Here is a 20,988-nt window from a genome sequence, read left to right as displayed (position 1 = left end):
GCGTTTCCGTCACGTCGTCCATTTTCACGGATCCGCACATGGTGCTGCACCGGCTGAGGATCGCCAGCCTTTTCGTTTTCGGGATTTTTGCTCCGCTGTAGACAAAAGTCCGTGTTGTAGTTCTGTTAAATGAAAGAAACGGTGGATATGGTGGACGACCCCGAGTATGAAGAGGAGGAGCCTTCCTTCAGCGACCCGGAGGACTACGTGGACGATGTGGATGACGACGGTAAGTAGTCACAGGAAAAACGCCGGCTTTCCGGCCTGCTGTTAGCAGTTAGCTAAGAGCTCAATGGTGGGGATGTTTTAGATGCTACAAAGCTAGTTAGCTAGCCTCTCTGGTCACCGGCACGTAGTAATAGTGAATAGTGAACAGTGACCATGAGCTGGATGCATAAGCGTAATTACCAGGAATACAACAGCGACACCACCCTTTTTCTCCAAAAAACTCCCAACATAACGTTATCACAGTGTACTTAACGCCCGTTAAAGCCTCACCCAGACCCCACACAGCCACTCACTGGGGCCTGTGCGATGCGATCTGAAAAACCGAAACAGGATTTTAGCTAGTAAAGCCGTTAGGGCACATTATTTTCTCTGTGCTGTTTGCTTATATAAAGTAGTTTAAATGGGGCAGCTGGTTGTAGCTCAATGGTAATCCTAACCCAGGTCTGAGGGGCGTTTGCTCATTAGAGCTTTTCAATTGTGCAAGTTTTGCAGTTGTGGTAAAATGACTCATCAGATACACGTGTTTTGTACTTAGTAGTCACAATATAATTATTTATGTATAGTAGAAACCTTGGGGTAAATTTACAACAAAATTGGTACCATTTAATATTAATTTGCTGAAGTTAAACAAAGACACAAATGAAATAGCTTCTGTGAAGCTAAACACGCCAGCATAGCGGTTCTTTATCCTTATCAAAATGATGTGTATTAAGCAGTGAGTGTAAAGGAGATGTACTATTGAATTAACTTTATTATGATGTAATTATATTTTGTCTACTTATAAATCATGAAGCTTAAACCTGCACATCTCTAAAGAAAATTTAAACAAAAGAATTGTTTGTTTCAACGATGCAGTCTTCCCTTCCAGTAACTGAAGTGGTGGCTATAAAGTTTAGATTGGTTCATGTATATGAAAAAAAGGTCGTCATTAAAATGAGATAAGAACCCCAACCCCACACAGTCCTATCAGCTTGTTCATCACCCTGACCCTCCTCCTTCACTTTTCAGAGCTTCTTGATGACATCCTGAGGGAGAAACCCCAGGAGGCAGACGGCATAGACTCGGTGGTGGTGGTGGACAACGTCCCTCAGGTCGGCCCGGAGCGTTTGGAAAAGCTCAAGAACGTCATACACAAGATCTTCTCCAAGTTTGGCAAGATCACGACCGAGTTTTACCCAGAGGCGGATGGTATGACCAAAGGGTATGACCGCAGATGTTTTCTTCTATGTTCTTTTGTGCATCTATTTTGATTCAAGGTGGATTTCCGGATTTGAAGCAGAGTTTTTGTTTTGTTTTTTAGTAATTGTTTTTTCTCCTCGTTTACAGTTACATCTTCCTGGAGTATGCTTCTCCTACTCAAGCCCTCGAAGCAGTCAAGAACGCAGATGGATACAAACTTGACAAGCAGCACACGTTTAGGGTCAACCTCTTCACTGACTTTGACAAGTGAGTATGCAGTACCACTCAGTAAATGCATTGTTCAGGTATTGCTTGCCAGACTTGGAATACAAGTAAATAATCGTACCTTTGTTTTTCTCAGATACATGAACATCAGCGATGAATGGGAAGCTCCAGCAAAGCAGCCTTTCAAAGACTTTGTAAGTGTTACCTTAACTTTTCAGTCATAATATAATGAATCAGTTTATAACACTTAGAATTAGTTTGGCAAAAATAGCTTCATGTCAGCACTTTCATTATTATGTTGACCTTCATAAATCGACAGGACAGTCTCTATCCTGAAACCCTGCAAGCGACAATAACTTTGTTTGTGTTTTCAGGGGAATATGCGCCATTGGATCGAGGACCCAGATTGCCGTGACCAGTACAGTGTGATTTATGAAGCTGGAGAGAGGACTGCCATTTTCTCCAACGACGCTAAAGAGCCAATCACAGTTGAAGAGAGAGCGGTGAGTTTTTAATTACTCACACAGAGTTGGTGGGAAATGCAGGGCTCGTATCAAACATGATTGGTCAGTAGTCACTGGTTTGGAGAGTTCTGATGTTTTTCCTGCTTTGATGCAGCGCTGGACAGAGACGTACGTCCGATGGTCTCCTAAAGGTACCTACCTGGCTACGTTCCACCAGCGGGGAATTGCACTGTGGGGCGGCGAGAAGTTCAAACAGATTCAGAGGTTCAGCCATCAGGGTGTGTCCCTCATCGACTTCTCACCATGTGAAAGGTAATCAAAAGTCGACTTTTTAATCCAAAGAAGCACATTATAGTGCACAGAGTATCCCGTTCAAGTGTTTATTCATTAGTGATTTATTTATTTCCTGTAAATAAGGCAACATCACCTAAATCCTATGGGTTGTTGCACCATGACACGGGGACAGCAAAGGATGATTAATGTGCAGATAAAGCACTCTAAAGAGGTGCCGAGTTGGCCTGTGAGCCACAGTCTGAGCTTAATGTGTGGTTGTGCTGGCTTCCAGGTATGTGGTGACCTTCAGTCCACTGATGGACACCAAGGAGGACCCACAGGCTATCATCATCTGGGACATTCTGACCGGACAGAAGAAGAGAGGGTTCCACTGCGAGAGTTCTGCACATTGGCCTATTTTTAAGTCAGTATTATGCTTTCTCTCTTTTAAATCTAATTTAAATCAAATTTGCTGCTTCTTGCAGAGTTTGGATGCGTCTTCTAATTTTACATGTTTGTTATCAGATGGAGCCATGATGGGAAGTTCTTTGCAAGGATGACACCAGACACACTGAGTATCTATGAAACTCCGGTAAGTAGGCCTGAAAACAGTCTAGATGCGTTTAAATGAAATGTTCAAATGATATTAAAGGTTTGTTTTGTTTTGTTTTTTCTTCTTGTAGTCTATGGGCTTGCTGGACAAGAAGAGTCTCAAGATTACTGGGATAAAGTAAGAGTCCTTCATGCGCTCATGCTTTAAATTGTGACCGCGTTTTGTATAAAGATATTAATGTTTGTGCATCTTCAGGGACTTCTCGTGGTCTCCTGGTGACAACATCATAGCATTCTGGGTACCCGAGGACAAAGACATCCCAGCCAGGGTGACTCTGATGCAGATGCCCTCCCGTCAGGAGATCCGCGTTCGCAATCTCTTCAATGTCGTTGACTGCAAGCTGCACTGGCAGAGAAACGGGGATTATCTGTGTGTGAAAGTTGACAGGACTCCCAAAGGAACACAGGTACTCATAGAAGGAGGGCAAACGGCTTATATGTCACAGAATTTTAAAAAACAAGAAATAATAAGTTGACTATTTTTTTGCCTTCTTAGGGTGTCGTTACCAACTTTGAAATCTTCCGCATGAGAGAGAAGCAGGTTCCTGTCGATGTGGTGGAGATGAAGGGTAAGACATGTATTTGTACAAACACAGAAATGAGCTGCAAGTAATTCTAATTTCCACAGAAAGGAAGTTAATCTGTTTCCCTTCGTGTTGTTTTCCTTCTAGAAAGCATCATAGCGTTTGCATGGGAGCCCAATGGCAGTAAGTTTGCTGTCCTTCACGGCGAGTCGCCAAGAATCAACGCCTCCTTCTATCATGTCAAAAACAACGGCAAGATCGAACTCATAAGTGAGTAGAAGGACAGCCATGCAATGTTATGGCAGAGCGTTGTTGTTTCTAATGTGTCCACTAAACTGAATGTGACACTTTTCCTTTCACAGAGATGTTTGACAAGCAGCAGGCCAACAGCATCTTCTGGAGCCCCCAGGGACAGTTTATGGTGCTGGCTGGGCTCAGGAGGTAGGTTTTATCTGAGTGTGTGTGTGTGTGTGTGTGTGTGTGTGTGTGTGTGTGTGTGTGTGTGTGTGTGTGTGTGTGTGTGTGTGTGTGTGTGTGTGTGTGTGAGATGAATATACTTTGTCATCAGTGGCTTCTTAAACATTTTTTCTGACACCTCGTATGAGAGCTAAGCTCCTGATTCTAATGCTAATCTGAGGCTTGTGTTTGTTTAATATCTGTAGAGATGAGTGTATTTGTACGTGGATATAACCGCTTTGCCTCTCCTTTCAGTATGAACGGAGCTCTCGCCTTTGTAGACACGTCAGACTGCACCATGATGAACATAGCGGAGCATTACATGGCCTCTGACGTGGAGTGGGATCCAACGGGTCGCTACGTTGTCACCTCTGTCTCGTGGTGGAGCCACAAGGTGCGTAGCGCTCCACAGGCCTCGTCAGTCCTTTGCAGATGAGAGGAAATGCAATCTGATCTTTTTCTGTCATCCATTCACTTCATTTTTCTCCACCTTTACGTGCGTGCTAGGTGGACAATGCGTACTGGCTGTGGACGTTCCAGGGCCGACTCCTCCAGAAGAACAACAAGGATCGATTCTGTCAGCTGCTCTGGAGACCCAGACCTCCAACCCTGCTCAGCGCAGAACAGATAAAGGTACAGTTTCTTCTCTGTATTTTGTGTGTGTGTGTGTGTGTGTGTGTGTGTGTGTGCGTGTGTTCTTGAGTGTGTAAAGCCAGTGATGACAAACATAATTTTTCTGACACCTCGTATGAGAGCTGCACCGTGGCTCCTGATTCTAGCTCTAATCTGAGGCTCCCAGCTACACCACCCTATAGAATTGTCCACCACGTACTGTGATGATGGGTTTGTGATTGTGAAGCCATCTGTCACATTAACATGCTGTCATATACACTCATCTGTTCTCTTGCAGATGATCAAAAAGGATCTGAAGAAATACTCAAAGATCTTTGAGCAGAAGGATCGTCTGAGCCAGTCCAAGGCTTCTAAGGTTTGACCTGTTTATATTTATATTTTAACTTATCTTTGGGAGAGTTTGTTGGAAATGCTTTTCCCAATTTTTCCATGTGCTGTCCCCCACCTCTTCCATCAGCATTGGATAGGCTCCTTTTTTTTGTCCTGTGAATTTGAGAGAGTTAATCATCTCCTGTGTCTCTTTAAAGAAATTTAAAGCTTTTTGCTAACCTTTATATTGACTCTAGTATAATTTACTGAGGCTGCTAACACTTTACATGCTTTAATGGTAATACAAGCTATGTGTTCACACTGAAATGTAAGCTTTGTGGGTTATGATGCTGAACTCTCCTCTGTGTGAGTAGGAGCTGGTGGACAAGCGCAGGGCAATGATGGAGGACTACCGACGGTACCGGGAGGAGGCGCTGAAGATTTATCAAGAACAGAAGAGCATTCGCCTCGAGCTCAGAGGAGGTGGGGCCTCTCACTGTTATCTCACTCACTGTTAACTTGCTTTTGAGGCTTTTTCTTAAGAGTGCTGACATTTTTGTGTCACGTAGGAGTGGACACAGATGAGCTGGACAGCAATGTGGACGACTGGGAGGAAGAGACCATTGAGTTTTTTATCAACGAAGAAATCATTCCCATTGGAGATCTGTAGTCCCCTACGCAGGTAACATACTGCACAGGTTGTTGTGGAGTCTGTCAGCTATTTGTCTTGCAGCCTTTGATTTCACTGTGGAGATGTGTTAATATTTTAAACATCCAGCTATAAAACTTTACATTAGTCCACATAATGTGGCTGCATATAAATTAGGGAATGCATGTTGTGTTCAGTTTTAATCCGAAGTGGCGAACAGAAAAATTAATGCCATTCCCGCATGCTCATGCAGTCAGCAGCATCATCATCACCCCTCCTTTTCCTCACAGTCTCACTCTGCATTTCTGCTGTCTTCCCCTTCAGTCCATCCGTTTTTGTGTGGAAGGAGGAGAGAGGAGCTACGTCATTGATTGGAGAAGGACGACGACCACGCTGTGAATCTTGGGGCTTCGTCTCGGGCCGCAACGTTCAACTCATCATCAAAGTGCGCCTTACGGATCAGCAGCTTCACCGAGAGACAAAAGAGAATACTTTGTATTGCCTATTTTCTCTTTGTCTCTCAGCATCATCTTCCCCATTTTTTTTTCTTCTGTGGACTTTGATATTTAGCAAAACTGCCTCCTACTCTGTTCATTAGTTGGAGTCTCAGTGTCTAATCTCAAACTCCATCCTGTGTTGGACCTTCCTCAACCTACCCCCCGGGGATTTTTTTTTTTGAACTAGCCTCACCATGCTAGTCTGTTGTTACAGGGCAGCACAGAGTGCCATACCATTCAGGGGTGGAGGTGTTGTGAATAAACAAGTAGCCTTGTTAATAAATGTGCTGATGTGGCGCTATAGTGGCCTGTATCCTCCTCCTTTCAGACTAGGCTTTCACACAGGGAGGGCGTGCGCAGTGGGAAAACCTTTAAATAAACAAACAGAATACCACCTGACTCTGTCTCACGGTTTGGTTATTATTGGAGTGAGTCCATTGAAATACGGATTGGTCACATGATCACATGTGATATCAGAAAATTAACCTGCATCAGTCTGGAGCATTGTTTACACAGTAAATATGATAAAGCTGCTGCTGACTTGATAAAATAATTCAAAGATGTAAATAGCGGTTGTCATTCACTGATGTCTGATAAAATACTACTGTGTACCCTGATCATACTGATTAGGGTATGTGGATTATTGATAATCCGGATTATTGGTAAAGATGCTAAGATTAAAATTGTAATTGTTGATTATATTTCTGTATCTGATTCTTTGCTGTTTCACCTTATGATTCCTGAGGGGAGGGGGCGGGGTATAGCCCAGCTCAGTTCTTGTCATCAAATCACATCAGGATATGAAAGCTGTTCTTACTCACTGTTCTTACTGTGGTTTAGATGAAGGTGCTTCCTGAGTAATTAAGGCAGAAAAGGGCACAATCACCCACTAGCTGTGAATATTCCACACAATTAAACATGCTAATTGACGTCCAAACCTGCTGCATTGGTCATTTAAACTGTGACATGCACCTCCAAGGAGTCTTGTCTAAAATAAATGATGTTTGGGTGTGCATGTGAAATCCACTGTAAGGGAAACGCACCAATCCTGATCACAGACAGTGCTGCTTCTCAGCTGGAACAAGTTTCTTAAACTGGACCAAATGTGACAGCTACAGATGTAGAAAAGTGTCAAGACAAAAGCGCCAATCATCATTAACAGATTTGCTTACGCTGAAGAGGCAGTGCTTACATCTGTTCAGTATTAACAGCATCACAGTAACCTGTACCTTTTCTCCATAGACATGAGTTTGTTTACATCCAGTCAGGTGAGGGGTTTCCTATGTGTTTTGTCTTTAGCTCACTAAGAATATAAAACGACTGCAAATCTTTGTTGTTTGTCATCTGTTTATCCATCTCATAAACAGATGACTTCAACCTCAAGCGTGGTAGCTAAATGCAGAGCTGTGTTTGAGCCTAAACACAGACATGTCATCTAGCTGCCACTGAATTTGCCTTTCAAAGCCATAAATTGCAGTGAAATTGTGCCTCTTTCTGCTCAAATGATTTTAATATTCCCACATTTCGCTATACTTCAAATATTTGTAAGCTAAGGTCACTTGCTCTTTTGTATCTGCTGTTTGAGTTTTGTGGCCTTAAAGTATTTCCATTGACCAAAATCATGGGTTTTCCTTTCTCTCTGTTCCTGTAGATAGCTGGTCTGTCATTAAGGTGAAATTCTAGCCTTGGCTTTTTCCACAGATTTGAAAGCCATCCTTACCTTCACCCCAAGGCCATATGATTTGCTTGCAAAAAGTAAAACAAAGTAAGCCATAATTTCTACAATAAAACATCAAATAGTCCAAATGTGCTTGTTAGCAAGCCCATAAATACAGTAGTGTTGTTTTCTCATGTTCAACACTTGCGTCATTGTTATTGTGAAAAACCCTTTCAGACCTCAATGTACAGCTGATGTCCTAGCATCATTTAGATTCATTAGTCTTGCATGGCTAATTCCCAATGGGAGTGGGAGGCCACTGTTCATCCACAATATAGACTCTATGCTGCACAGATCTCATTAACCTCCCAAATATCTGCACGTCCTTATAAACACTTTCACTGTAGTGCTTTCCACTGTGAATGAGTCGTATTATCAAAGACATTATCTACCAGTTAGCCACGTCGCCAAATGTTCCACAAACCACCTGAAGAAATGTGGATTAACCACAGTCATAAATCAGTTTTGTAACTGCAAATTAAACACTTAAAGTGTGCATATTTTAACTGGATAATTGTGGGTGAACTCTTTCAAATAACTAAATAACAAATACATGAATAAATAAAATTTACAGACAATGTGCTCTTTATTATGAAGGAGGTCCTGTTTAAACAACACTTGTAAAAAAAAAAAGAGAGAAATTTCACTGAGAAAAATCAAGTTTTGTTTTTTTTTTTTTTTAATTTTTGAAACTTTTTGACTGTACAGAAATTACCAGATTATTATAAAATAAGATCAAATTCAGACTCACTGAGAAAAAAACATCATAGTTTAACATATGAAAGTTGGCTTTTTATTCAAACAACAAAGTATTAGCTACTGCATGTTCAATAGAAGTCAGATTTTATGACATACTGAATAAAAACTTGATACTAAGTCCCAAATATGGTTTCCTGAAATTAAAAAATGTTAAATTACAAGATAGAATGTCGACTTCCTGTCTCATAGTTCTTCTTATTTTATGAATGGTGAAGACTGTGTTATATGACATTTTTATGTCTAATAGTTTGAAAAATGTCTGTCTCTCCTGTCTCTCAGCGGCTGCTCATATGATCCACTGCAGACTTGGTGGGTCTGTGGCTTGGGACCTTATTATCAGCAGTGTCAAATCTGAGGTCCTTTCAGTGAACACTTGTTACATTTTAGCTCAACGTTGTTCTCTGTTAACCAGAGGACACTCACTGACATCTCATTAGTAAGTTTAGTTCACACAAGTAAGTGCCCAGCCTGGACCTCAAACCTAACCTTGTTCAAACTTTCAAACTAAAACCAAGTCTCCAAGAAGCAATTTTTACATACTTGTTACATTTAAATATTTCAGATTAATAAATAAATTTTTATCTTAGGCAAATAAAGTCTGAGTAAATACCAAATGCACTTTTTAAATCACAATTTTATGGAAAAAAAAGTCATACAAAGCTTCCTGGCCCTGTGTGAAAAAGTAATTGCCACCTAAACCTAATAACTGGTTTTGCCATCTTTGGCAGTAAGAACTGCAATCAAGTGTTTGCAGTAGCTGACGATGAGTCTTTCACATCACTGTGGAGACATTTAGGCCCACAGAACTGTTTTAATTCAGCCACATAGGAGGGTTTTCCAGCATGAACAGCCAGTCATACTAGAACACCCCAATTGGATTCAAGTCCAGATTAGACCACTCCAAAACCTTCATTTTGGTTTTCCCAGCCATTCAGAGGGGGACTTGCTGTAGTGTTCTGGATCACTGTCCTGCTGTATAACCTAAGGGTGCTTCAGCTTCAAAGCATGAGACATTCTCCTTCATGATTTTCTGGTTGACAGCAGAATTCATGTTTCCATCAGTTACAACAAATTTTCCATGTCCTGAAGCAGCAAAGCAGCCCCAGACCACCACCACCAACTTGTCTGACTGTTGCAATGATGTTCTTTTTATGAAATGCTGTGTTAGTTTCAGCATTTGTCTCATCAGTCCACAGAACATTTTCCCAAAAGTCCCAAAAGCCTTTGTGTTCTTTTTTTTCAGCAGTGGTTTTTACCTTGATCTCTCCCATGGATGCCATTTTTTGCACAGTGTCTTTCTGTCTCTTACTGATAGATGTCATTGACTTTGTTTCTCAGTTATGTCTTTAGATTGTGACATGAAGTGTTGCTTTTTGAGCTCTCTGAGCTCTACTTTACCTTGTCAGACAGGTTCTATTTAAGTAGGATGTCTTGATTCAACAGGCCTGGCAATTATCAGGTGTGGTGTGGCTAGTGAAACTGAAATTGGGGGTATGAGTTTGCTGGAATGGCAATTACTTTTCACATACAGACCAGGCAGATTTATTTTTTTCCATAATAAAACTAAATAATACATCAAATATAAATACTTAATTCACAGCACTGTAGCTGAATAAGAAAACACCAAATCTTTATGGTTTTCAAGTGTAATTTATCTGCCAGTGAATTTATTATTGTCAACATGTGAAGTACTTAGAGGATAAGAGTAAACTGTAGCTACAAAAACACGGGTTATGCTCTCCCGGGCTCTGCACCAGCAGAGATTTATAATTATTTTAGTTTTTCCCTGGAAGTCCCAAGGCCTCAGTGTGGGAAAAGAAAAATGTGTGTGTTGGGGGGGCCTTTGGAACATGTGGAATAGTGCGTGGCTGGATTCTGAAAACCAAAATCTCTTTTCAAAATCTCGCGAGACTTTCCTGATTATAGCGCTCATTCCGTCGTCGTCGCTGCTCCTCTGTCTCGCCCTACCTCCCTCCCGCCCGCCCGCTCGGTCACATCACCTCCGAGAGACAGACGGAGAGAGAGAAGCGGGCTGAATATGGAGCTCCTCTGCAGGGTGAGATGAGGGATTCAGGTCATGAGCCGTCTTTTTTTATTTATTTTTCTCTCACAGACAGATTAATGTTCAGACCGGCTTAAATTGCTGCCGTGATGCTCCCTGAGTGAGAGAGAGGCGTAAAAGAAACAAAAGGAGGCTTTCCTGCACCTCAGAGCCTGGGTATGATGAGCGGAGTGTGAGCGAATGAAAGTGTGGAGAGAAAGAGGTGCAGTCCTTCTGTGGTCGGCTGCTGCAGGGAAGGAGAAGCTGGAAGAGTCCCGTTTGCGTGAGAGAGGAGGGACTGTCCGGTGCGGCCGCAGAAAGGGCGCATTGTAACCTCTGTAGGTTACTCTGTAAACTGAGATTGTTTCCGTCCGACGGCCGGGAGGAGGTCACGGTGAGTCTGCTGCTAAACGAGGAAAATATTTGATTTGATTTGATATACCTTTATTAGTCCCACAAGGGGAAATTTCATGAGATAATAAAGCCTGGTAAGCTACTTTCAGTGAGAAATGGTTAAGATATTCTAAGGGAAGTAGGGCGAAGGGCCTGCAGCTTGTCACTGAACATTTGAAGTTTTCTCCGGGATCTTTTCTTTTGATCTCTGCGCGTGCCTTTGCGCGCGCGTGCGCTTGTGTGTAGCGCGTGGCAAGACCGAAGAGACTGTGTGGATGTTTGATTTTCCAGACAGGCTCGTGGAGTTTAAATTTAAACCCATGAGAGGAAAAACACTGCGGAAAATAACAACGTTCGCTGGAGGATGCTTCTTGCCCTGTCTGAATTTTCTTTCTTCCGGTTTTAAAAGGCACCATCATTTTTTTCCACTATAGCAGATGTTTTTTATGGGACAAACAATCAGGGATGTGAACCCTTAAGCAGCCTCTGGTCTGAAGCGGCTTCATCCGCATAACCATTTGTTCACATCTCCCTGTGACAGCTGGGCGCCCCAGGGTGGAGCCTGAGGTTCCCACGGCCTCTGGTTGACATGACACAGATCAGGAACACAGCCTGGCCTATCATAAAATGCGGCATCAAGTTAGTAAGATACTCTGGCAGCTGTTCTCTTTAAAATGGAAACAAATGCCATAGATTACAGTGCACCACTGTGCACCATCCACCCAGCCATTTTCTTCCCTTATCCAGTTTAGTGTCATTGGGTTAGGGTCGAGCCTTATCTGTTCACTACCACAGTGAATTTTAAATCAAACAGTCAGATAAAAGCACAATACATGCTTTGCAAATCAGTCAAACTCTATATTTAAGTGAAAATAATCTCAGGAAAACCACCACAGGGGCACGTTTACCACTGCACTGCTTCACATGCCTCTTTTTAACAGTGCTCTGTAAGCATTTGAGAGCTGAGGAGTACTTTTGAAACCACCCTAACCTGAATTCCAGCACGTCTCTCTGAAATCTGCGTTAGTGGGGTCTTCGCAGATGTTCAGGTTACCCAGACTCCACATCTGCTCTATTATGACTAAAATCATAATTGCTAAGGGACTTTTGTTACTGTGTTTCTTTGCTACTAATGGTTTTACTCTTTTGTGTGTGTAAATGGGATGGGATAGATGTAAAATGATTTTAATGGATTTAAAAAAAAAGCTGGGTAATTATAAAAAAAAGTGCAGTATTTCAGTTTTTTAAATCTGGTGGTTTCATTGCTTGGGTTTTTTTTAATTTTTTACAAACTTAAACATTTTTAACCACAGTCTAAATGTGCCTAGTAAGGCTGTAAATGAGAAGCCGAGGTTTAGTAATGTTTCCTGTTTTTTTTGTCTTTCTTTTTTTTTAAGTTGAATCTTTCAAACAGGAAGTCTGTCCTTCCGTGAAAGGCGGCCACAATGGAGCTGAGATAAACTCTTCCTCTTTTATTCACCAATTACGGCTCTTCCTGCACTATAAACATGGGAACATGGCGTGGTCTCCGAGTGGCTTTCATCATGGGATCTTTGTTTATGATCCTGCTTATCATTGTCTACTGGGATGATGTCGGGGGCTTTAGTCTCTACCCGCTGAAAGACCCCAAACACGAGGTGCTTCAGTCCGGATGCTGTGCCCCGACGACTATGAGCCCGCCTCAGACTACGCCCGCCAGCAGAGCCCACACGACTTCTTCCTCCATTGTTTCCGCCACCACTTCTAGTGCTTCATTTATCCCAAAGGAAGCGGCTCAGGAACATACGGAGGAAGGGGAGGGGAAGCAAAAACATGCACAGAGGAAGGAGGAAACAAGGGAGGATGCAGAGATGGAGATCTCTGCTTCTGATAGGGAACAGGAGGCGCGAAAGAAGAGGATCGACGACGTGTGTTCAGGGAAGGAAGACGTGGAAGTCCCCGAAAGGACTCGGCCTTTTTCACAGATCCCCAACAGGGAACTGGATCACCTGATAGTGGACGATACACACCAGATTATCTACTGTTACGTTCCCAAGGTACTGCTGCCTCAGTGAGTGATCATGTGGGGTGTGGTGTGCATATGGGTGGCGAGTCAGTTCACTGTGTGGGGAAAGTAACAAGAGGAGAAGCAGATGTTTAAATCACATTGCTTCATTGTTGTTCTTCTCCTTTAAAGTCCCTGTTGTCTTCTAAATGGTTTCCCTTTTCTTCCCTCTTCTCTGCCTTGCTGCTGATCTCTGTTTAGGTGGCGTGCACCAACTGGAAGAGAGTGATGGTGGTTCTGTCTCAGTCTCTGATCTCAAGCTCCTCAGGGAAACCCTACACTGACCCAGAGGCTGTACCTGCTGACCTTGTACACAACTCCACGTTGCATCTAACATTTGCCAAGTATGACACACAAATATTGAACCTATAAATATTAAATCAGTTTTGGTGATGTGTTTGCACCATTATAATAACTCCTTACTTTTGTAAATATTTAATTTGGTGAAATGAAATCTGGTTTATCAGGTTTTTAATGATGAGTAAAATCTCACATGTTGACCTCTGTATCTATTTTTATGTACTCTGTGTCTTTTTTCACCATGCATGGCGGATATTGTGATTTGGGTTTATTCTAATCCAAACTATAAACTGGTTTGTTGCTTTAGCTTCATCCTAGCTTGCCATTTATACCACCACCAGCTCATTTCTCTAAAAAGTATTATACATATCAGTTTCAGCTTTATAATAACTATCCAAGTACTGTTGATGTGCTAAATGTTCATTTAGTAGTGATCAGACTTGTGAAAAAGAAAGTACTCCTTCTTTCAAATCTAAGATTTTACTTATCGGGACATAAAAAAAATATCTAGTCACTATCAGGCTCTAAAATTAATTAAATGGGATCTCAGCTGGACAACAACAGACAACTTATAACCCAGTATCATTATTTATTTGACACAAACTTGGTCAAAATTCAGATGCAGCATGGGAAAACCTGGCTGCACCCCATGATTCAGTAGGTTGTAAAACCAGTTTCAGTGGCAACAACTTGAAGTAATTATTTTCTATTTGACTTTGTCAGTCTCGCACATCGATATGGAGGAATTTTGGCTTCTTTTCAGAGTTGCTAAAGTTCATTGAGGTATGCGGGAATTCATTTATGCACAGCCAAAATGACATTAACTAAATAAAAAATAAATTAACTGGATTCATAGCGTTAGGAGACTCCAAACTGTCCTAGAAATACTATCCCTGATAATTGGCGTCAGAATTTCTTCTTTCAAGTTGTAGTAATGCAGCTGGATACTGGGCTGCTGTCTGCCGCATTTTGCAGAAACTTGCTGTGATGAAAAGTTACATGCAGAAGAAATCACACCCACAGTTTCCTGGCTTTGCAGTGATGGGCTGATAGAGAGGAGCGGACAACCACACATGGAAAACATTCAGTCCTAATCTGAGCATCATTCACTGTATCATTCACAAGTTAGAACCTGTGGGTTGTGATGCTGTAAAAGATGTTACTGAGCCAAGTCATTTATTTATCAATAGCATCTCAAAAGTATGCTGCAGGTCGGAGTACATGAGCAGAGGTCCCCATCCTGAGATAAGCAGACGTGAGTAAAAGACGTGCTGAAGGAAAAAAATTGTAATTGTAAATTGCTAGCATTTTGTGCTGCTGTAATTTGGGCTTATTTCTTATTAATGTTGAAGTTAAATGGCACAGCTAGCCAAGCTTAAGTCTTTTGACTGGATCACCTGTGTCTGAAGAGCGAAACACTAGACTGTTAATCATAGTGTTTCTCATTTAAAAATATCTTACAATATAATTGTAAAAGCTGTGGATATATGTTCAAGTTCTGAACTTTTCGTTGTTTAATTACATAATTCATGAATGAGAGCAGTAATAAATACCCTAACAGGTTTTAGAGGACCTGGAACTATTAAATTATTTTCTTGGTTCTATCTTGGCTCAGCCCCAGCTGTTGTTTTCACAAATCCCACTTTATGCACAGCTCTCTTAAAGTTCTGTCACAGCATTTCAGTCAGGTTGAAGTCTGGGCTTTGACTGGGCCTTTGCAATGCTTGGATTATTTTCTTTTTCAACTATTCTGTTATAGATTCACTGCGGTGCGTGGGATCATTGACCTGTTGCATGATCCAATTTCAGATCCAATGTCAGGCAGCTGGCCTCACATTTGACACTATAATTCTTTGGTATACAGAGTTTTCATATTCAGCCCAGTGACTGCAGAGTGTCCAGATTGTGGTTTGTTCAGATGCAAACCTAAACTGTGCTGCCAGGTTCTTTTTAGTGAGAAGAGGCCTTTTCCTGGTAACCCTTCCAAACTTACGAGACATACTTGTTCAGTCTTTTGCTAATTGCGCTGTCATATTTACATATTTATACATTTTAAATTATATTTTCTTTCTAATTCTTGCTTCCTGAATTATATTTCAAAATCCACACTGCACAAACAGAGCTACGCCATTAGCATTCCTGAGCTGATCTGAGCCTGTTTCTTGTGATTTATTACTATAATAGCAGAATGACCTTGGTGTCCTCAACAGTACCACTTTTTTCCTACTCTGAAATTGAGTTACTCATTCTAATAATTTTTGCACTCTAATGGTCTCGGCCTTAATCCTACCTCCGGGGAAGAGTCAATGATTTGAGAATAATTGAGATATTGGCATTTACTTTTTAATTAGTGAGCACCAGAAAGAGGAACGCCAAATGCTAAACAGGTGATGCTTACTATAAATACATCACTGTAGCTCTTCAGAACACTCTGCCTGCTTAGTTTCTTGGGAAAAATGTCGATAAGTCATGAATAAAATTGTCTTCTTAAGCCACACAAGGAAATCAAGACCACCATAGTTTTAAATAACCAAGTCCTCATGCAAAATGTTCTGGAACAGGAAGGCTGCACAGCCAAGCAAAACACATACTCCAAGATGAACGTCTGCCAAACAGCTTTCTGAAATGTGAACTGGACTGAATTGAAAGTATGTTAAGCATTAATAAAAAGGAAGATTCCCCAAAACCTGGAAGCAATTATATTCTCACTTTAAGTTATTTAAAAATGTGTCTCACAAACAAAATGTGTGAGTTGAACGAGTCGTTTATAAATTGACGCTTGGAAAGCCGAGCGGAAAGGACAGGCGGAGCTTGGTGCTGCAGCACAGGCAGACCGCTCTGTAGCCCATTGAAGTCGAACATGTGTTTTCCTGTCTGCGTCGTTACACAAGACATATCCCTTTCCCCTTTGGATGTGATCTGGCTTTGTTCTTCATTCATCTTGTGACTCAGCCACAAATTATCACTCACAGATGAGAATTCAGACATGCAGAGTTTGTGTATCCAACTCATATCTAACTATCACAACTTGAAAAGGAGGTAACCCCAGAACAAGATCTTTAACGGTGCTTTTTATGTGCGTTTCCAGATTTTGGCGCCGTTATGGTTCCCTGTCCCGCCACTTGATGGCACTGAAGCTCCAGCACTACACCAAGTTTCTGTTTGTACGCGATCCTTTTGTGCGTCTCATCTCTGCCTTCAGGAACAAGTTTGGAAGGTGTGTGTTTGCTGTTCAAGGAATGTGCTTCACTTTGCATTAAACAGTAGCCCATGTCATTGACGAATCACTGAAGTGTGCGTATTTGTGTGTGTTTTAAGGCCCAACCAGGACTTCTACAGGCAGTTTGGTTCAGTTATGCTGCGTCGTTATGGCAATGTGTCTGGGGATTTGCCAGAGACCGCGACCGAGGCATTTGAGGCAGGAATCAAACCGACATTTCAGCAGTTTATCACATACCTGCTAGATCCAGAGACTGAGAAAGAGAGCATCTTCAACGAACACTGGCGGCAGGTGATTGCCTCACACACACAGATGCATGCATTTTAACACGTGCAGGTTAAGGACAGCTTTGATTCAAGTGGGAGCTTCAGAAAGAGCTTACCTCTTTCTCCTTGCATGGTTTACTAAAATCATGGGGTTATTACTGTCTCTGTTAATTCTGTGCTACACATTGCACTTGTAAATTTATGTGTTCAGCATCCTTTGACTCTAATATTTATTTAGAGATATGCATAAAAGCAGTGCCTTTTGGATATTTGTATATGTACCATTGGCCCTGATAATTTAACAGATCTGCACCAGATTTTAATGATCACACAGACGGCAGCTTTGTAGTTTGTATTTAACAAATTTATTAGACCATCACCCACTGTAAGGCTTATTCCACAGCTTCCATAAATTAACAGTACTGGTAATTACTTAAAAACCCTTCTTATAATAGGTAATCCACCCAATTATATTTTAATACTAAAATATAATTATTGTGTCATCCAATTTTTCAAACTTTCTTTTTAAAAAAACAGAGGAGAAAAAACTGTAAAACACATTATTATTTTTTGATTAAGATGTCAAATAATTTATTTGAATTCCTGAACAGGAAAATCTGTTTAGTGGTCGAATTTTGATTAATTTCTGACTTTTCAGAGAAGTCCAGGTTGGCAGTTAAAATTTGAGTATAAAAAATGAATTCAGCTTGTTATTTGACCACAAATAATATAATTTTTTAGTTTTAAACAAGTTTTTGGCAGTTTTCTAAAATATTTCTTTCTTTCTGCTGGCAGACAAAATCTCTAACATACTGGGTATTGTTTCACTACCTGGTTATTAACAGGTATAGCATTATTCACATTTTATCAAATTTAACATTTTCAAGTTTCTGAGTTTTGATGATTTTAAACATTTCAAGTATGAATGTTTCGTGTTTAAGGGTTTACGTGGACTTGCTTCACATCCTTTGAATGAATTTAGTCATCAAAAGACGGACCATAGAGTTTGTACTAATGCAATGTGATTGGTACAAACGTATTTGGACAAACTGTGTAAGGTGAAACTACACACTGGAACAGCTTAACAATGGCAATAAAGGAGCACTCCACATACCCCACTTCTCTTAAGGTGGACCACGCCTGTTACCGGTTTTAACTAATTTCTCTCTGATGTGTTATTTGTCTTTCTTTGTTTTGTAATGTTTTATGTGACCTGCTCAGGGACTAGCACTAGGATTAGCATATTGCCATCTTATATTTCTGGTATTCTGATATCCATTAAAAATTCATTCTCTCTATAGAAGGGAAGAAAGAAAGAACGAGTCTGCTTTTAAGAAGCTTTTTCAAGCTATTTTAACCTGTTTCCCTCTAATAGGTGATTTCTAGGCTTTACCTTGAGCTTTTTAGCACAATACCTGCATCGCAGTTATATGGCAGCCATATAAGATATTCAGAAAGAGAGATGAGATGAACCCAGGTGATATATTCAGAATGAGGGGACAATACTTAAAAATAAAGGACAGTAGTTAGCTGGAGAGCTATGTTTTGAAATAGAGATCAAATAAAATATTACATAACTGGTATTATCAAAGCACCTCACAGTGAAGTGCTGCATGTCTGATGGAATACATAAATATACACTAAAGGAACGTTGTGAAAACACATCAGATCTCAATGGGGAGAAATTCATGCTGGATATCTCTACTATTATGGACTAGGTAATATGTTAGGAACCAAAGGATGTCACATTGTTGATGGAAATGAAAATTCAGCAACTCATAATGTTGTTTGAGTTGTTGTTGTTTAGCCCCCCGTGTGCTTGTATGTATGCCTGTCAAAGTTGGGGCATTCTCCTAATGAGATAATGTCTAGATCTGGACCAGGGCATTGCTGAGCTCCTGGACAGTCTGAGGTGCAACTGGCAGCACTGGATGGAGTGAAACATTATGTCCCAGAGGTGTTTAGTTGGATCTAAGTCAGGTGAGCGTGGGGGTCAGTCAATGGCATCAGTTGCTTCATCATCTAGGAACTGCCAGCATACTCCCACACATGAGGCTGGGGATTATCGTGCACCAGGAGGACTCCAGGACCCACTGCACCAGTGAAGGCTCTGACAGTTGGTCCAAGGATTTCATCCTGATACCTAATGACAGTCACTGTGCTGTTAGCCTAGCATACAGAAGTCTGTGCATCTCTCCATGGCTATCCCTCTCCAAACTATCACTGACCCACCATTTACCACAGTCATGCTAAACTATGTCAAAGACTGCATAACGTTCTCCACAACCTCTCTGGACTCTTTCACGTCTGTCACATGTGCTCAAGGTGAACCTGCTCTCATTTGTGAAAAGCACAGGGTGCCAGTGGTGGACCTGACAATTCTGGTATTCTATGGCAAACGGCAGTCAGGCTCCACAGTGCCAGGTAGTGAGTACAGGGCTGACTAGAAGATGTTGGGCTGTCAGGCCCAACATCATCAGAGACATTCCCACCAGTGGCCTGGCTCTGGCAGTGCTCATCCTGTTCCTCCTTGCACAAAGCAGAAGATACCACTCCCACTTATGGGTTAAGGACCTTCTACGGCCCTGTCCAACTGTCAGAGAGTAACTCCAGAAGGCAGGCAATCTCCTCCATGCCTTGATGCTATACTCTGATTAAATAGCGTTCCTTTATTTTTTTGTGTATTTTGGATGCATTAATGAGGAAGCCTGTGTATTCAAATCCATTTTAGTAATAAATACAAGAGTAGAGTTGTGTGTCCCCTTTTTTCACGAATGCCAGTATATGTGCACCTAGTACAAACAGTCAATTATTAGAGGCAGATAGACAAAGTCACAAACACACACAAACCAATGCAGTTTTTAAATGATACTCCTGCTTTTGCTGTGTTTCAGGTCTACCGTCTGTGCCACCCATGCCAGGTGAAGTACGACTTTATCGGAAAGCTAGAAACCCTGGAAACAGATGCAGAGCACCTGTTGAAGCTTCTGAAGGTGGATCATCTGATACGGTTCCCCTCAGGGGCTCAAAACAAGACTGCAGCCAGCTGGGAAAGAGACTGGTTTGCACAGATTCCCATTTCGACACAGAAACAGTTGTACAAGCTGTATGAGCTGGACTTTGAGCTGTTTGGATACCCCAAACCTGACAGCGTGCTTCACCAGTAGACCATACCAAGCCAAAGGCCTGGGCGCTGCACTGTGTGTAGAGCCTACACCTTCCCTGCCTGCGCACAACGAGCACATGCCTTTAAAAACCAGTCTGTGATGCTGTGTGTTTAATTTGTTTTGTGCATACCTCAAATGACAAAAGTGCCTGTCTGTATTATTTTATTTTTGACATTATATCATATCCAAAGTGCACCAGCTTACAAGTTACTTTATCCCAGTCTGTGTTTCCTCATGCAATGGCACTTTAAAGAGTATTTTGTGAAAACTGTATTTTGGTAAGTCATGAGTGAAGGTCTTGGGCTGCATGTTAGCTCACATTTCTGAGGGGGAAGTATGCAGAAAATAAAGAGTTTTTAAATTACTGTGTGATCCTCTGTAGGTAATTTGTGTTTAAACTTTCTCAATTCAAAATTTGATTTTAATCTCTAATTACTTATCACTGGAAGTGCTACGAAGCTCGAGAAAACATCTGTCTGCTTTGGTTCTGGAGGCATTTTGTCAAGTCTTCAGATCTCAGGTTGAGGAATAAGTGCTTTCCAAACTAGGAGGAACTACCACTCATTTTTAAAAGATCCATTAAAGCCATTTTTTTTTTATCTGTATGTGAGTGCTTCATGAAAGTGGAGTAATTATTCCCTGGTCTATTTACCTTTAAGTATACTATAGAGGCAGAATTTTGAATAAAATACAACACGTTAGTCCATCCATACTGCACAAAAGTCTCGACACAAGCCACTTCACACTGATCTGTGAATCATTCGAGCATAAAGAATTCACCTAACTCAAGCGATGAGCCTGTCTTGTGTCTACACAAAATAGACAACTTTGCAAAGAACCTGTTTTAAATTGTAACTCTAGGCACATTGTTACTACCAAAAACACACACAATGTGTAGCAAAAATAAATTTTTCCCATTTTCTTAGTTGATTGTACAAAAATTCCAAAGTTCTATTTTTGACAGGCATAAAATAGAACTTTTGTACCAACAAGGTGATACCATTTCCCCCCTTCAAAAGAAGAAAAACTATA

At 41.2% G+C, this 20,988-nt stretch overlaps 2 protein-coding genes and 2 non-coding genes across 5 annotated transcripts; all 4 read left to right on the top strand.

The window, feature by feature from the left end:
* The first annotated feature begins 2 nt into the window (after positions 1 to 2).
* On the top strand, positions 3 to 6,448 carry eif3ba (eukaryotic translation initiation factor 3, subunit Ba). The gene is made up of 19 exons (XM_031729773.2): positions 3 to 229; positions 1,237 to 1,429; positions 1,555 to 1,674; positions 1,769 to 1,826; positions 2,007 to 2,135; positions 2,251 to 2,408; positions 2,662 to 2,793; positions 2,895 to 2,961; positions 3,053 to 3,099; positions 3,178 to 3,388; positions 3,478 to 3,550; positions 3,653 to 3,775; positions 3,868 to 3,946; positions 4,217 to 4,355; positions 4,469 to 4,594; positions 4,872 to 4,949; positions 5,278 to 5,386; positions 5,473 to 5,585; positions 5,877 to 6,448. The coding sequence occupies exons 1-18, from the start codon at positions 130 to 132 to the stop codon at positions 5,571 to 5,573; spliced, it is 2,043 nt and encodes a 680-aa protein (XP_031585633.1). The 5' UTR covers positions 3 to 129; the 3' UTR covers positions 5,574 to 5,585; positions 5,877 to 6,448.
* On the top strand, positions 4,075 to 4,146 carry LOC116312418. The gene has a single exon (XR_004198878.1). It is a non-coding gene; the product is annotated as a small nucleolar RNA SNORD60 (small nucleolar RNA).
* On the top strand, positions 4,672 to 4,756 carry LOC116312415. The gene has a single exon (XR_004198875.1). It is a non-coding gene; the product is annotated as a small nucleolar RNA SNORD60 (small nucleolar RNA).
* Positions 6,449 to 10,503: 4,055 nt separating the features above from the next.
* Positions 10,504 to 20,320, top strand: LOC116312368 (carbohydrate sulfotransferase 12). Of its 2 annotated transcripts, none has more exons than XM_039614125.1 (6): positions 10,504 to 10,960; positions 12,374 to 12,995; positions 13,205 to 13,347; positions 16,392 to 16,520; positions 16,622 to 16,814; positions 19,684 to 20,320. In XM_039614125.1, the coding sequence occupies exons 2-6, from the start codon at positions 12,468 to 12,470 to the stop codon at positions 19,954 to 19,956; spliced, it is 1,266 nt and encodes a 421-aa protein (XP_039470059.1). In that variant the 5' UTR covers positions 10,504 to 10,960; positions 12,374 to 12,467; the 3' UTR covers positions 19,957 to 20,320. The 2 variants fall into 2 exon arrangements, with proteins under 2 accessions (XP_039470059.1, XP_031585630.1); XM_031729770.2 differs by having other exon boundaries at positions 12,357 to 12,995.
* Positions 20,321 to 20,988: the final 668 nt, after the last annotated feature.

The sequence above is a fragment of the Oreochromis aureus genome, linkage group 6, assembly GCF_013358895.1.
Source record: "Oreochromis aureus strain Israel breed Guangdong linkage group 6, ZZ_aureus, whole genome shotgun sequence".
Classification (NCBI taxonomy): domain Eukaryota; kingdom Metazoa; phylum Chordata; class Actinopteri; order Cichliformes; family Cichlidae; genus Oreochromis; species Oreochromis aureus.
This window is presented reverse-complemented; position numbering and strand designations above follow the sequence as displayed.